This window comes from Kwoniella dendrophila, chromosome 5 (genome assembly GCF_036810415.1).
Source record: "Kwoniella dendrophila CBS 6074 chromosome 5, complete sequence".
Classification (NCBI taxonomy): domain Eukaryota; kingdom Fungi; phylum Basidiomycota; class Tremellomycetes; order Tremellales; family Cryptococcaceae; genus Kwoniella; species Kwoniella dendrophila.
The window spans coordinates 741,929-757,879 of NC_089480.1; the positions used below are offsets into that span (position 1 = coordinate 741,929).

At 41.7% G+C, this 15,951-nt stretch overlaps 4 protein-coding genes across 4 annotated transcripts; 2 read left to right on the forward strand and 2 right to left on the reverse strand.

The window, feature by feature from the left end:
• Window positions 1–285: 285 nt before the first annotated feature.
• L201_004118 (uncharacterized protein) lies at window positions 286–1,295 on the reverse strand (the record flags this gene model as incomplete). The annotated part of the gene is made up of 7 exons (XM_066219866.1): window positions 286–334; window positions 396–490; window positions 546–642; window positions 702–797; window positions 863–970; window positions 1,052–1,116; window positions 1,182–1,295. The coding sequence occupies 7 exons, from the start codon at window positions 1,293–1,295 to the stop codon at window positions 286–288; spliced, it is 624 nt and encodes a 207-aa protein (XP_066075963.1).
• Window positions 1,296–1,904: 609 nt separating this feature from the next.
• On the forward strand, window positions 1,905–3,743 carry L201_004119 (uncharacterized protein; the record flags this gene model as incomplete). Its single annotated transcript, XM_066219867.1, has 11 exons — window positions 1,905–1,957; window positions 2,035–2,120; window positions 2,187–2,246; window positions 2,299–2,679; window positions 2,738–2,806; window positions 2,862–2,971; window positions 3,025–3,110; window positions 3,161–3,206; window positions 3,271–3,370; window positions 3,446–3,579; window positions 3,645–3,743. 11 exons carry the CDS (start codon window positions 1,905–1,907, stop codon window positions 3,741–3,743), a joined length of 1,224 nt encoding a protein of 407 aa, XP_066075964.1.
• Window positions 3,744–3,932: 189 nt separating this feature from the next.
• On the reverse strand, window positions 3,933–9,533 carry L201_004120 (uncharacterized protein; the record flags this gene model as incomplete). Its single annotated transcript, XM_066219868.1, has 27 exons — window positions 3,933–4,083; window positions 4,179–4,268; window positions 4,363–4,546; window positions 4,619–4,644; window positions 4,708–4,850; window positions 4,934–5,167; window positions 5,223–5,266; window positions 5,321–5,435; window positions 5,487–5,632; window positions 5,691–5,703; window positions 5,759–5,832; window positions 5,890–6,004; window positions 6,060–6,143; window positions 6,204–6,452; window positions 6,521–6,742; window positions 6,808–6,937; window positions 6,993–7,319; window positions 7,373–7,418; window positions 7,471–7,488; window positions 7,554–7,611; window positions 7,662–7,779; window positions 7,842–8,132; window positions 8,179–8,384; window positions 8,445–8,554; window positions 8,608–8,649; window positions 8,711–9,234; window positions 9,319–9,533. The coding sequence occupies 27 exons, from the start codon at window positions 9,531–9,533 to the stop codon at window positions 3,933–3,935; spliced, it is 3,975 nt and encodes a 1,324-aa protein (XP_066075965.1).
• Window positions 9,534–10,166: 633 nt separating this feature from the next.
• On the forward strand, window positions 10,167–15,925 carry L201_004121 (uncharacterized protein; the record flags this gene model as incomplete). The annotated part of the gene is made up of 24 exons (XM_066219869.1): window positions 10,167–10,310; window positions 10,378–10,590; window positions 10,647–10,759; window positions 10,816–10,885; window positions 10,952–11,097; window positions 11,160–11,257; window positions 11,309–11,391; window positions 11,443–11,637; window positions 11,687–12,098; window positions 12,151–12,244; window positions 12,294–12,609; window positions 12,668–12,886; window positions 12,936–13,100; window positions 13,151–13,492; window positions 13,556–13,745; window positions 13,796–13,908; window positions 13,964–14,137; window positions 14,186–14,422; window positions 14,481–14,759; window positions 14,817–14,933; window positions 14,989–15,209; window positions 15,260–15,390; window positions 15,450–15,729; window positions 15,802–15,925. 24 exons carry the CDS (start codon window positions 10,167–10,169, stop codon window positions 15,923–15,925), a joined length of 4,476 nt encoding a protein of 1,491 aa, XP_066075966.1.
• Between the last annotated feature and the right edge of the window lie 26 nt (window positions 15,926–15,951).

The following is a 15,951-nucleotide window of genomic DNA, read 5'->3' on the forward strand; positions in this document are numbered from 1 at the left end:
AACTTAGTTTATAATAGGAAAATATCTTGTAATATCGAGGAGATCATGTGATGTTAGATGTAACAGTTTACCTGATTGCTTCCGGGTTTCAATTTATTCGTATCAGTCTTTAATGTTGATTTTAGCGTATGAAGAAACGCGAAATCGCTCGTCTGTCAAACGATTACCGTACGCAAAGAACGTAATGATATTATGCCAGTGATATACATGTGTTTTGTCGTTATCATCCTACTAAACAATCTATTTGTAGCTTTACTTCTGATTCTATTAGCAAAATCCGGTTCTCTAATCCATTCTTGCTCTAAGAGTTCGAGTGATTACCTTATCTTGTGTGCTATATTACATATTTCACGCCCATGTCAGCTCAGTGATGATTCTGTAGAATTAGCACTTACATGATGTGAACTACTGCTCCCCAACCACTCAAAGCATCTCGATCTACAGCATTTAACAACGTTTGCGATACAGTTTCGAAGAGGTCCTCAGGTTCCTATAGCGAAGCGAAGTCAGCTAACAGGAGTCACGTTCTTTGCAATTTGACTAACGAGATCTGGTTCCCATAATCCTTCAGCTACACCATACAATTTGTCTGCTGCTGTACCAGCTACGGCAAAATCTTTAGGTGTTGTTATACATCCGATTCTGCAACAAGAGAGGGTGTCAGTTGGTTTAGTAGAATTATGGCAGGTATTATGACTTACGTGTCCATGGTGGAGATGAAGGGTTTAGGATGAGGATCTAATTCTGTAGGTGTAGGAAGACCAGCTACGACAGGTTCAATGAAGAATGGACCGAATCTAAGGGTAGCATCTGTCAGCATTCAGTTTATTGTGTGAGTTGTGGAGACGGAGCAGAGACTCACCTCTTTTCGTATAATGTACTTGAGACGAGATGTGTGAATGTTTTAGGGGTAATCTCTCGCTCTTCTTTCATTCTATACATGTTCACTCGGAATCTGAGGTGTTCTCGTCTATAACAACAATGATACTGATCAATATCTATATAGGGGGAAAAAGAGGTTGCTATATTATTGTCGATTGTCCGAACTCACAATGTGTAAACATCCGTTGCAAGACCGGGGAGACCATAGTATAATTTATCGTTGACTGGAAATACCTATGATGCCTAGCTTGAGCTGACGAATAAGACACCGTGAGTACGAAGTTGATATTTCAACTTACTTTGTCGAAGTTTGAAGCTATTCCAACAGCCTGATTTCCTAACCTCAAATCCGAAGCAATAGCTACACAATCTTTACCGATCATGGCCACTACCGATCCACCATTGAGTTCCATTACAGACTATAAGGTATATAGAGGCCGGTCAGCCGAATGTCTGACTTTCAAGAAAGGTGAATGATGTTAGTCACAGCCAACAATGCAACTTACCATTTTGAAGGGGAAGAAGTATGAGTATTAGCCCAAGGCGATAAGAAATCTCGAGATGATGCCTTAAGTTTCTATTATTAGGTTGTTGATCTGTTTCCCGAAGCTGTTGGCGAGGACGATAGGTGTAGAAACTGAAAATTACCTAATAATCTTGACTGTTGAATGTTGAATCCTCCAACATGAATATTGAATGCATCATCATCGTCTTTCAGCTTCAACTACAAACGATGCAACGCGCAAACGTTACGCGGCCCCAGGTCAGCTCATGGTTTCCACGTTATTTACTAGGTCTGATAACGTTTAACACAGTTAGTGGTCCAAAAGGTATGATAGCTGCCTGATGTGGCATTCTTGCAAGCTTGAAATCGAGGACAATTCCCGATTGTTTTTACCTCCACCCTATTCACTGGTGATGGTCCACCTCAACTGCAAACATTACATTACCATGTTTATCAACGCGAATTACTTCATTTTTGCTTTCTTCCTCAATCTCATTTTATACGTCAAGCATCAATCATGAACGGCCTAGAAAGAGATTATAATCAGCCTATATCATCACTGAACATTCCGTACGTTCAATTTTAACGAAAGCTGGAAGATTCCCCTATCTGTTTGTAGGCTGAAATACATCTGTTCCCATCTTCAGCCGAACATTGAAAACAGCGCTGACCGATGCTGGGTATAAGATTGTCAACGATATCAGACTATCTTCAGCTTATGATTTGAGTGCAGGTAAATCATCCTTTCAATGGCTGTCATGAGAAGCACCGACTCACTTAGCTTACGCTGGCTCCATAGAGCTTGGAATACCTAAGCATCAAGCGGAGAGTCTGCTTCAACAGATTGAGACTGATCAGGGTGAGTGTCTGCCTTAAGACTCATAGTGGAATGATAGTTGACATGCAGTCAGCTGGTCACTCCAGTTCTTCGCAGAGTAGTCATGCTGGACCGATACTTTCCAGTCAAATACAAACATCTACAGCAGCCGACTTACTCTCATCCACCTATCTGCCTCACTTCTCAACCTCATCTTCATCCATAGATAATCTCATAGCTCAGTTTAGAGATCCTCATCGTGAGAAACCTACTGCTATATCATCAAGGAAAGGTAAAGAGAAAGAAAACAGCGCAGCCATAACACCTGGAATGTCAATTGAAGTAGCTGGACCTCCTGGTTCAGGCAAAACTTGTTTGGCTTTGGGAATAGCCTTGAATGCTAGAATGACAGTGGCAAGTGGAAATAGGAATGAATTTATCGACGGTGGTGAAGCAGGAGAAGTTTTGATTATAGGTTAGCTTCGTGTTTTGTCTTGAAATCGGACAGAAGTTGACTGTTCCACGAAATATAGATACCGAAGGTGGCATAACGGCAGAAAGAGTCCGTTCAGCTGCTGAAGCAATGACAAGAACATGCTCAAGTAAGGTAGTTCAGCGTACTATACAGCTGAAGATATTGACCTTATCCTGCTCCAGCCCTACCTCGAGACATTATACACGGTATACATTTTGTTCGAATACCTACTCAGGCTCAAATGGTAGCTTTTCTATATACACTGGATGACTGGCTAGAAGCTCATGAAAAGGTTCGTTGGCTGCTGGCCGTAGTGTTCATGTCGAGAGCTGAGCAAGTCAGTAGGTCAATTTAATAATCATTGATACGCTTAGTTATCACTTTCGTCAGCCTGGATTGGATATGAGCACGAGAAGGAGGATGATGGAGCTGTAAGCTGTCTCTCCATAGGATCAGAAATCGGCTAACGCGCTATTGATAGAGTTAAACAGAAAATTGGTCAAGCAACAACTCTTCATCGATGTGCAGTGAGTAGCTGTTGTATCCCCTTCCGATTCATGGATTAGTAACAGCTGACATATCAGTACTCAGGTCATCATTTGTAATCAGATGGCTACCAAGCTTTTGACGGCGGAAAATAAACCAGCCAACTTCGATACAGGTGATAGAGCGATTCTTATGCCTCAACTCGGTAAATTTACCCATCTGATTATATCTTGATGCTCACAGATATGCGGATTCAAGCTGATACCAACCATAAAATTAGGTGATTCATGGACGATTGGCAAAACCTTGAGACTTGTCTTATTTCGTGGACCACCAGGTGATGAATTGCGTTATGTTCACGCAGAAATGTCAGGCTCGTCAAAGAATTTACCCTGGGCATCGTTCGACATCGACGTGGGTTCTCAGCTGTATTCTGGGAGGAAACTGAAAGAATTGAGCTGATTTATTGTGCCCGACAGAACGATGGTTTACCTTGCGATATACCTGAGAATATATTCAGAAGACCCGCGACGCCTCCACCGAAAGATCTTATCAGTGGTTCATTATTGAATTTTTAGCTATGCAGATTTATGTGGATCTCAATTCCGCTAAATATGATGCATTTCATAACCGATTTACTTCTAGTAATGCATGCACGATAAGATGTTCGGTCGTAGGTGGCCTACTAGACATCGTCCATTCATCCGTTGTATACTATTACGGTGCTAGCCTTTTGCCCTTGATTTCATTGAATAAGACAGAAACAACTAGTAACCTGTAGGCCTTGCTACACTAGTATCATAAGCTCTAATCAACCTAGTTTGATCTTGATCATTGGTCTCAGTTTGCGAAAAGGCGAAACCTCTTTGTCTTCTCATACGTTGTGTAGCTCTAACCTTCTTGATAGCTTTCTGGAACCTATTAAACGAAGATGGAACACATGATTGGTTAGACCATCACTTCCGAAAAACCAAGAAGATAAGTTGTATATTCAGGATGAAAAGACAACTTACTGTTCTTGTCTAGGTCGATAGTCTGATAAGTTGAATTTCTGGATTTCTTGAACAATATGATATGATGCTGGATGATATGTTCTTGAATAGCTATAAACGCCGGATATACCAATTAGCATCGTATTGAGATTCTATGGGGGTATATTATGTGCTGAAGAACGAAGTTATGTCGGATAAGACTCACTATTTCCAGACATAATCTCTCAACAAACAGACCACAGGGAACAAGATGAGGCAGAAGTAGAATGCTGCATCTCCCCATAATCTAGGTACGATACCCTTATAGTCTAAAGAAAAGTTCAACAGAGGTGCAATGATCGCATATAATGGTAAAGCAATCATGGTGAAAACGAATGAACCGGGAATGGCTATTACATTGTGGACATCAGCATCCGATTGAAAATAGGTGACAGAGAAAAAGTAAACGAGCAAAAACTCACCTGCCAGAGTGTATTTGGTCCATACACTAAATTGCGCATAAAAGGTTAGCAAGCTTCTCCTGGGCTACCATCAGATTTTCATGACTTACTCTGAGATTAAAGCAGCTTTACCTAAAACAGTTAATAAGATTGCAAGGTACAAAGTGGTACCCCAAACCCATAATCCGGAGTTTTTACCATCTGACGCAATAAGATCACTGTAAAATACCAATACCGAGAATAGGAATAATACCTAAACATGTGATAAAGCTGTCAGTATGTGGCACGGCTTTCAAATACTCGCTAAAAAGTAACATGAATGAAAGGATAACCTACAACACTGTGATAGAAAGCATTTCCAACCCAGTAGAAGAATCTGACAGGGGTGAAGAAATGATTTGTTTGGCCTAATTGATATAGCTGTGGATATCGATCAAGCATTCTAGCAGAAACAAATTGATCGAATATACCAATTACCAAAGGTGGTAAAATCGTAAAGATAACGTTATAGTATGACATTGACCATCCTTCGAAGGAGATTTGTCCGGAGAAATCGTTGAACCATGAATACTAGAGGGCTTATCAGTTTCCTTCTTGATTTCTTTGTCATGCTATTTGCGCTCACCCAAAAAAGAGTTAAAGCGAAAGTAATATTCTTGTAGAATGAATCTGTGGTTATGCATCGTTAGCCAGGCGGCACTATTGAAACATGTTGTCACTCACATAAAATCAACTTTGTTAATCTTTGATAACTCCAAGATCCATGAACCAATAACAATTTCCTTAAGAATCTAAACTGAGAGATAGCGACATCCGCAGATCGAGCAGCTTGTAGACCCTAGTAGAAAGCGTCAGTAGTAGAATGATATCACGCTTTTAAAAAACTTACTTCTACACCTGAAATACCAACTCCTACATGAGCAGCTTGGATCATACTGACATCATTGGCACCATCACCAATTGCGAGAAGGGGTGCATCGGTACTCTTCTTGACAAGTTTGACCACAAGAGCTTTTTGCAGAGGAGACACACGGCCTATAACGGAAAGATCAGTACGAAACCCTGCGGGGCTCATTGTCGAAAGAATACGTACAACAGATTACAGCCTACAAATGGATGATCAGCTGACACCCTAATCCCTTTTAGCAAAGACTAGCTTACCTTGCACATAACAGCTAATTCGAGGAAGACATCTGCGCAATCTTTTTCAAGAGCATATGTCAAACTTTTTCCGTCTGTTTCGGTTTATCAGCTACCGCAAGCAACTCCAAGCAAAACCGACCGAGACACACCAATAATCAAAGCCAACTCCTCTACGTCACCACCCATCCTTTGATTTTTGATAGCAAACAGACGCTTATTGAGCAATTCCGAAGTCTCAGTGGCGGTTTCAGTGTTGATGATGACCTAAAGGGACATACAGATTAGCGTTGTCGTAAAGCGGCTCTCTTCTCGTACGTACCAAGTTCATGGATTCTGAGATGAGTCGGCAAGATAAACCGATGTTGATAGCTGTTTCTTGTCTATCTCCAGTCAATACCCAGATCTATGAAACTAGAAATCAGCTACCGGGGCGCAACTTTAGTGACCACGATAATCAGCTTACCTTGATACCAGCTTGTTGTAAAGTGTGAATAGCATCGGGTACACCTTCTTGCAGTTTGTCTTCGATAGCAGTGGCACCTAATAGTTGCAAATTCTGCTCGATAACTTCGGCAGCTCTGTCCAGAGCTTCCGCTCTTCCATGCATCTGAGCTGCAGCGTTGTCGTACATCTGTGACCATTTGGCGTATTCGTCTTCTGATATATCTCGATAAGCTAGACAGAGCGTTCGAAGACCTTCTGTTGCGTAATCCTAAAATGTAAATAATGATGATGAGCTCGATATCCAAGAGAGAGTTCCACGATTATCGCTGTACTTGCCTCCAGATGAAGCAAAGTTGTTTCTGCTAACTGCTGATCGGGTGCCAATCTTTCGAAGATAACAGTATCTGCTCCTTTAGTATATAATCTGATCCTTCCATCTGGACCTCGGACAACTGTAGACATTCGTTTACGAGAGGAATTAAACTCGCAGACGTTGAGGACTTCGTATTCCTCTGATTGGCCATTAACATCAATAAAAACGGATTTAGGTTTACGTGTCTATAATTGCAAGACTCAATCAGCGCATTTTCTTTATGATGCAGCAATGATGATGTCGAACTCACATGGAATCGATATCCTAACATCTCAGCTCCAGACACAAGAGCAGCCTCATCAGGACTTGAAGCTTGGTATACCATTTTACCTTCTCTTTCTTCGGGAATAACAGTATGACAAACAGCAAGTAATGACAAACTGTTATCAGATGAATTTAGCACTGTACGGCTATTGTGTGGTAACAATCACTCACAATTCTCTTAAAGTAGCACCTTCTTCGCTATCTTCGTGAACTCTCTGTCTAAGTGTTTCAAACGTTTTCTGACCCATTTCCCTTTTATTGTCGTCCACCGTTTGTGCGTACATCGTTCCGAAAATGGAACATTCTCTAAACTCCATTTCGTTTCTAGTTAAAGTACCAGTCTTATCCGAAAAGATATAGGCTATTTGACCCAACTCCTCAACCAATGACGAAGTTCGACATAATGCAGGTGTATCAGTTGGAGCATGATACATATCCAAATCAGAGTTAATTAATGAAGCTTGCTGGAATTTGACAACTTCCATCGTCATGATGAGGCTGCGTCGAGTGTCAGCTGTGTACGAAACTGTGTATACGGTGGCCAAGCTTACGATATCGGAATCAAGTTGTTATACAAAATGATGAATGTTAACAAATCTAAGCAGTTTTGTCAGTAAACATCTCACGGACTACCACGGTTTTTGCGCACCTTCGATGAATTGTCGTGCTAGTGATTACGATAATATTAGCGGTTTTTCCGTTGGATTCCATATGTCTCCGAATGGCACTTACCCTTGTTTGGTCTTTCGCCCGCAAGCCGTAAATACCAGCTCTTGTTATTGAAGAAAGTCTACATAAAGATATTAGCTGAGGGGATTAGCGGATAATCAGCCAACCTACGGTTCTGATACTGCCCCCTATCGTCGAAACCAGCGACAAGATAAGTAATAATACGAAAAGATACAAAATCTGCCTGTTGACTTGTCTTTCGACTGCGGTCCGTTTGACAGGTGCATCGCTGATATGATCATGACATCAGCATCCCCACTCACATCAAGTAATTGAAGTATGGATGCTCACGTTGCATTTCTCATCAACTTTGTTTCGTGACCAGCATTGACAACTACACCATAAACCCATTCTGTGTTTCTTAGCTGAGCACCTCGTAAAAGCATTTGATTGGGTCCAACAGGAATCTTCGTAGGAGCGGAACCTGGATGGTACGATGAAAGGTGGAAAGTACCATCGTAAGTGTATAAAGAGGAATTAGGGGCTTCGGAAAGAAGGTGACCACGAAGAAGAGAGACTGATTGGGGGTTGGTAAGTGACGCTGTGGAAGGATGTGACTGTTTGATTTTCAAGTTGGTTTCTCTATATATTGGTCAACTAAGATCCTATTCTACTAAACAGAACTTACCCGTCCAAATTAGCCGTTTCGACGTAGCACAATCCTTCAGGTTCACTACTACTTATCAGGACCATATCTGCCGGTATGAAGGCATTCGCTTCTAATCTGACAATATCCCCAACGCGTATCCTCCTCCATGGTCTAGGTTGAAATGCCTGATTGATCAGAACCTGAGCTATACTATTGTTCAGTGACCTATCTGAAGCGTGTCGTTTCTTCGTATATTCTGATGTTAGCTAGTCTGATAAGGAGTCGCTGGACCATAGTTGACCTACCAAGTCTTCTTTAATCTCCTTGAAAGCACTCGCTATCAATACTACGGCAAGAGGTACTATGGTTGTATATCGACCAGTCGGCGATACATTGGGAACCTGCTGGATAATGGCTATAACGCAGATTAGCTAAGACCGCTTCTTGTGGGTTCAGGAATGAGCTTACCTGTGAACAAGAAGAACAAGTTCGCCGACCTCGAGAATTCCGCTAAAAGACGACCATTGTTAGTTTGTAGTCAGATTTCTATAATAGATTATTAAGAACTCACCAAACAAGAATTTGGGTAAGAAAGTTATAGGCCCATATTTCCCGGTTGTCACTGAGTTATTCTCATAACCTTTCACTCTATTTCCTTCCGCATCGTTCAAAGCTATTTCTCTTGGCACACCATCAAATTTACCCCTTCTTCCTAACATCTTATTCAAGCCAAAAGTCCAATCTACATCCGTTAGATGATCTTCTCTTATTCTCTGCCACCTTGATCTCTTCCTTTGAGCAGCATAAGGACCGGATCCAGGGGCAGAGAATGAATATGCTGAAGGTCCTTCTACATCATCATCGAAAGGATCTCCTCCACCTAAGCCATATGACTTCGAGTTTGATGGGTGATATTGCTTATCGTCCGGAGGTCCAGAGAATCCAGCTGGAACTGCACCTGATTGAGCTAACGGTTGATGGGATTCTATCAAAGATGGGTCTGAACGTCCAAAAGAACGATTAACGTTGACTGTTGAAGAAGATTGAGGAGCCATATATCCTCCTGATTGACCACCTCCTCCGTATTCGTCGTCACTAGACACATCATGGTGTATTAGCTTTAAATTTGAAGATTGAAGCTGTATCTGCAGACAAGTTATATTGCAAAGTTATGCTCACTCGTCGAAGAACGGATCTAGGACATAACCTGCTTGAGGTTTACTTGAGGATGTTCCTCCAGCAGATCTACCTCCTTGACTATATCCTGCTGCTCCAGAGGGGCTGAAAAGATTGGGCTCATCATCTCCGAAGGGGTCATCCTGTGTTGTTTGTGGATTCGGATGTGAATTGTCGGACAATAAATCGTCAAATGGATTTTGCTGTTGTCGCGACATTGCAAGAGAGGCAGATGACAGCTATTCTTGGTATGCTGCTCTTCTCTTTCTCTGAGAATGATAGGTGTAGCGAGTCTATGATTTTGAGGAAATATAGATGAATACGAGGAATGCTTGCTGCAATGTTTAAGGTCTATATACCTATATACCTGCTACGGACACAAAGTGAACCTTTGGACGCGAGTAATATTGGTGCGAAGCGGTAAAGTGGTGACGACAAGCATATAAAAGCAAACAAGCGGTTGTGTATACCGAGTGGATTCATCCTTATCAGTCGAGCACCGGTCTCAAGTCAGGCCAAAATAATGCCACATATTTTGATTGCACGTGGATGTGTTATAAAATGGTAAACAAAGTCAACAAAGATGAGACGCGTCCTTGGGTAGGAAATAAGTAAAGTCCACCTCAACCTCAATACTTTTGTAATATTGTAATATAAGTCATAAATGGTAGATGGCCATTCACAAACATCTTCTTTCCAACCTTACTCCTTCCTTATTCAGGAAGCCAACAATCTGCTCTCTACGGACAGCTCGACCAGCTTCACTCTTTCATTATCCTTTAGCCATCTCTCTATCAAGGTCAACCACTCTTAGATTTATCTTCACAAATAATAAGAATCAGCTTAATACCATGTCAGATAGTGAATCTGATGGATTCATCATGGATGGTGGAGGAAGCGAATCGGATGGCTATGTAGCACCTACCAAAGCGAAGAAGGCCGCCGCTGAGAAGAAAGCTCCTGCTAAGAAAGCTGCTGCACCTAAAGCAGCTAAAGTGGGTCTTATAATTACAACATAGCTCTGCTTCAAGGAAGAAAGCTGATGTGAGATGGTTATGATAGGCACCAGCAGCTAAGAAGGCTGCTACAAAGAAAACACCTCTAGCTTCCAAAAACTTACCCAACGATTCTATATCGGAAGCAGAATCTGATGTTGCAGATTCACCCGTCAAATCAAAAGCCAAAGTCGTAGATGACGATGAGGATGAGTTTGGTGCTGGACCTAGTACCGCTGCTCCAGTAAATAAGAAGAGTGCGAGTGAAGTGTATCAGAAGGTGAGTCTAGATGAAGCTGCCAATCAGTCGACTCGTTGAGCTCATTGTTATGTCAGCTATCACAACGAGAACACGTTCTGAAACGTCCAGATACGTATATCGGTTCCGTAGAAGCCATCACGCAAAAGATGTGGGTTTTTGATGAAGAATCAAAGGGTATGATATACAGGTAAGCCATATACTCGTGATTGTTACGACTACTAGCTTACGAGTTAATCGAAATAGGGATATTACTTTTGTACCAGGTTTCCTCAAAATTTTCGATGAAATTTTGGTTAATGCGGCAGATAACAAAGTCAGTTCCTTTGCTTGCGGATGAACAAGAGCTCCTAGAGCTGACTAGGCCACATGTAAACTATAGATTAATGATCCTTCGATGGACTCTATCAAAGTCGTAATAGATCGAGAGAAGAACACGATATCTGTACACAACAACGGAAAAGGTATTCCGGTAGAGATGCATAAAAAGGAAGGTGTTATGATTCCCGAACTTATCTTCGGTCATTTGTGCGTTTGATTCTTGAAATCCAATACAGCAAATGACGCTGACGAGGTGCATCTATATATAGACTAGCGGGAAGTAATTTCGATGATGATCAGAAAAAGTTGACTGGTGGTAGAAATGGTTATGGTGCCAAGTTAGCGAATATCTATTCGCATGAATTCAGTATGTTAAACTTGAAGACGCCTTAGTACGTGCGACTGATCATGATTCTAGTTGTTGAAACTGCCGACAAGATCAACGCCAAAAAGTATAAACAAGTCTTCTCGGACAACATGAGTAAGAAAGGTTCTCCTAAAGTAAGTTTCCTTATGCCGTTCTATACACCTGAGCTGACGGAAAACGGTCAGATAACGGAAAACAAAAAAGGTGAAGAATGGACCAAAATCACCTTTACCCCTGATTTAGAAAGATTCGGCATGAGTGGTATTGATGACGATACAAACGCTCTATTGATGAAGCGAGTCTATGATATGGCTGGTACCGTTCAAGGTATTAAAGTATTCTTGAATGAAGAGCGTTTAAAGATCAAGGGTTTCAAGCAAGTAAGTAGGCTACTTCGAGGAAGAGGCAGATCGCTAAATGGTTTCACAGTACGTTGAAATGTATATCAACTCTGCAAGTGCTGCCACATCTGCCGAGGGTGCCGCTATGGCCAAACCTCCTCTTGTATATGAGGTTGTAAACAAAAGATGGGAAGTAGCTTTCACATTATCGGAAGGAGAAATGAAACAGGTTTCTTTCGCGAACTCGATTGCTACAACTAAAGGTGGTACTCATGTCGATATGGTTTCAACCCAACTTGCCAACAAATTGATGGATCAAATTAAGAAGAAGAATAAGGCTGCTCCAGTTAAACCTTTCCAAGTCAAAAATCACATGTGGATTTTCATCAATGCTTTAGTAGAGAATCCAGCTTTCGACTCCCAGACAAAGGAAAATCTTACCCTCAAGTCATCGGCTTTCGGTAGTAAATGTGATCTTTCTGAAGATTTCATTAAAAAGGGTTAGCCTTTCCCGTTTACTGTGAATACCGACAAAGCTAACGCTTGACGCAGTGGCTAAAACCGGTATTATTGATAACGTTCTGAGTTGGGCACGTTTCAAGCAAGATCAAATCATGAAGAAGACTGATGGAGCCAAGCGGACTCGGTAAGCAGGACTTTAAGTCAGTAATGAGTATCAACTGATCATTTGGCAGAGTCGGTGGTATCGTCAAATTGGAAGATGCCAATCATGCTGGTGGCCGAAATGCCAAAAACTGTACTTTAATTCTGACAGAAGGAGATTCCGCCAAAGCGCTAGCTGTCTCTGGTTTGGCTGTCGTTGGTCGAGATGAATATGGTGTTTTCCCTCTGCGGGGTAAACTGTTGAATGTACGAGAAGCAGGTCACGATCAAATCATCAAGAATGTTGAACTTCAACATATTAGACAAATTTTGGGTCTCAAACACAAACAAGATTATACCACTACAGATAGTTTACGATATGGTCATTTGATGATCATGACTGATCAGGTGAGTTGCTCTGCTGCAATGTTGAGATATTCCGGTAGAGCTAACAAGGTCTGCTTAGGATCATGATGGTTCGCACATTAAAGGTCTTCTAATTAATTTCCTCGATCACTTTTATCCGTCTCTTCTTCGAATTCCCAATTTCTTGCTCGAATTTATCACTCCTATCGTAAAAGTATGGAAAGGTAAACAGGAGCATACTTTCTATACGATGCCTCAATATGAAGAATGGAAGGCCGCTAATAATGACGGAAGAGGATGGGACTCCAAGTACTACAAAGTATGTGCTGATTGGCTTTGGATCAGGTCTAGGCTAACAGATTATACAGGGTTTGGGTACTAGTGAAGCTAAAGACGCTCAAAAATACTTTGCTGATCTTGATCGACATCGACTTGCCTTCGATACTCTCAAAACGGAAGACAGAGGTCTCATTGATATGGCATTCAACAAGAAAAAGGCAGATGACCGAAAAGAGTGGCTTCGACAATTCAAAGTGAGTCAGATGTCTCCTACGCGTAATCCATCACTGACGATTAAGTCCAGCCTGGTACCTTCTTGGATCACGATACCAACGTTATTCCAATCTCTGATTTCGTCAATAAGGAGCTCATTCTATTCTCCATGGCCGATAATTTACGATCTATTCCGTCTGTGGCTGATGGTCTCAAACCTGGTCAACGTAAAGTTATGTTTGCTACTTTCAAGCGAAACTTGACCAAAGAAATCAAAGTTGCCCAGTTGGTCGGTTACGTTTCAGAAAAGACTGCATACCACCATGGTGAACAATCCTTGGCATCAACCATTGTTGGTCTTGCGCAAACCTTTGTGGGAAGTAATAACATCAATCTGTTGTCTCCAAATGGTCAATTCGGTACCCGTCTCTCTGTAAGTCACCTTCTGATCTCGACTTTGAAAGAAAGTTATAAGCTGATATCCCTTGCGTTATAGGGTGGTAAAGATGCTGCCAGTCCTCGTTATATTTATACTGCTATTCCTCGAATGACAAGAGCCATCTTCCATCCCGCTGATGAAGGTTTACTCAATTACTTGATTGAAGAAGGTATGGGTATCGAGCCAGAATACTACCTTCCTACAGTGCCATTAGTATTGATAAACGGTGCCGATGGTATCGGAACTGGTAAGCTAACTTGCATATCGAGCGAATGCCAAGCTGATTCTTTGTGACAGGTTGGAGTACATCTATCCCTAATTTCAACCCTATTGAAATTGTGGAGAATTTACGTCGTTTGATGCGAGGTGAAGAGCAAGAGAAGATGAACCCTTGGTTCAGAGGATTCAAAGTGAGTCGGATTCTATCGCTTTTCCTGCTTCGTCCTGCTGACAAGCTGATTGCAGGGTTCCATCGAACGAATCGAGCAAGATAAGTATAAAGTTAGTGGTGTCATTGAAAAAATCGACGATAAGACTCTTGAAGTTACGGAATTACCAATCCGAAAATGGACTCAAGACTTTAAGGAAATGATCGAAGAGATGACAACCGGTACAGATAAAGTTCCAGCTACTATCAAGGTCAGTACCACTTTCGAAGACCATGAGTTTAGCTGACAAGTTCAACAGGATTACGAGGAACATCATACCGAGTCTGCCGTTCACTTCAAGATCCATATGACAGAAGCCAACATGAAAGCTGCTGAAGAAGAGGGTTTAGAGAAACGATTCAAAATGACTACATCACTCAGTACTGGAAACATGGTTTGTTTCGATCTTAACGGAAAGATTAGAAAATATGCTTCTGCGGAAGACATTTTGTTAGACTTCTTTGGTAAGAGATTGGAATACTACGGTCTCCGAAAGGTATGTCGCCTCTGTCTAATGATTCCCGTCGCCAATCGCTGATCAAAGACGATTACAGCAATGGCTTGCCGACGAATTGAACAAACAATTCGAAAAGCTTTCAAACCAAGCCCGATTCGTTAACATGATAATCAACAAGGAACTCAATGTCAACAACAAGAAGAAAGCCGTAATTGTTGATGAATTAAGAGCTCTGAAATTTAGACCTTTCCCTAAGAAAGCCCAAGCTAAAGATGCCGGTGAAGCAGAAGCTGCTCTAGAGGAAGAAGATGAAGGTATGGCAAGTGATTATGATTACTTGTTAGGTATGGCTATTTGGAGTTTGACGGTAGAGAAGGTGAGTAGGGCGATTTTTGATTTAAGTGAGACCTGTAACTGATATAATTTCCTAAAGGTAAACAAACTTCTTGCTGAACGAGATGCCAAGGAGGGGGAACTCATTGAGCTGCTCAAACTTTCTCCTCAAGATATCTGGAACACAGATTTGGATAAATTCCTAGAGGAATGGCAAGTAAGTTGAATGAATAACCTTGATCGCAGAATCTCTATAACTGATCAATTTTCAGCTCTTGTTGGATAACGATACCCTTGCTGCCAAGGGCATGAAACCCAAGACCAAGGGTGCTATCAAAGCTGCTATAAAGAAGAAGAAGCGGGCTGCTGGCGAAGATACTGACGACGAGGAAGACGATTTCAAACCTAAAGCGGCTGTCAAACCAAGAGCTAAACCCAAAGCAGCTGCCTCCAAGGCATCGCCCATCAAAGCCTCACCTGCCAAGCGGGATAGGTGAGTTGATACTACTATGCCATTGGGCTTAAGCTGATGCAAGTCAATAGCGCCAACGTCTCTGACGAAGATATGGACATCAAACCACCTGCTAAAAAGGTGGCTGCGGCCAAAACAGCTGCCGCCAAAGTGAAAGCTAAGATTGAAACTAAAATGGATCTTGACGATTCAGATGATGATAGTAAGTTCTGCAGAACTTTGTGTTCCTGGGAAATATATCTGACGAAGTTGATCTTATAGTCTATACCGTTCCAGCACCCAAAGCTGCACCATCAGCCGCAACGACGATAGCAAAATCCAAGGCGACAATAATTGATGATGATTCAGATAACACACCTATAGAACCTAAACCTAAAGCCAAACCAGCGCCGAAGAAGAAAACAGCAGCTTCAGCCCCTCCATCTGATGATTCTGATATTGATATTTTACCTTCAAAACCTGTTGCTAAAGCCAAGAAAGCACCTGCAGCGAAATCGAAGAAGGTCAAAGAGGAATCTGAATCCGATTTCGATGATGATTCGTAAGTTGGAAACTCTTTTTTTTTCGTATGACATGATGAATAGAGTAACTTATACATGTTTTATCCTCACAGAATGGCTATAGACGATTTTGTACCTTCTCCCATCGCGCCGAAAAAAACAGCTCCTCGAGCGGGTAGGGGCGTGACTAAGAAACCTGCCTATATAGAAATGTCTGATGAAGATGATGACGAGTGAAGTGTTTGATTAATGATTGACTCTGG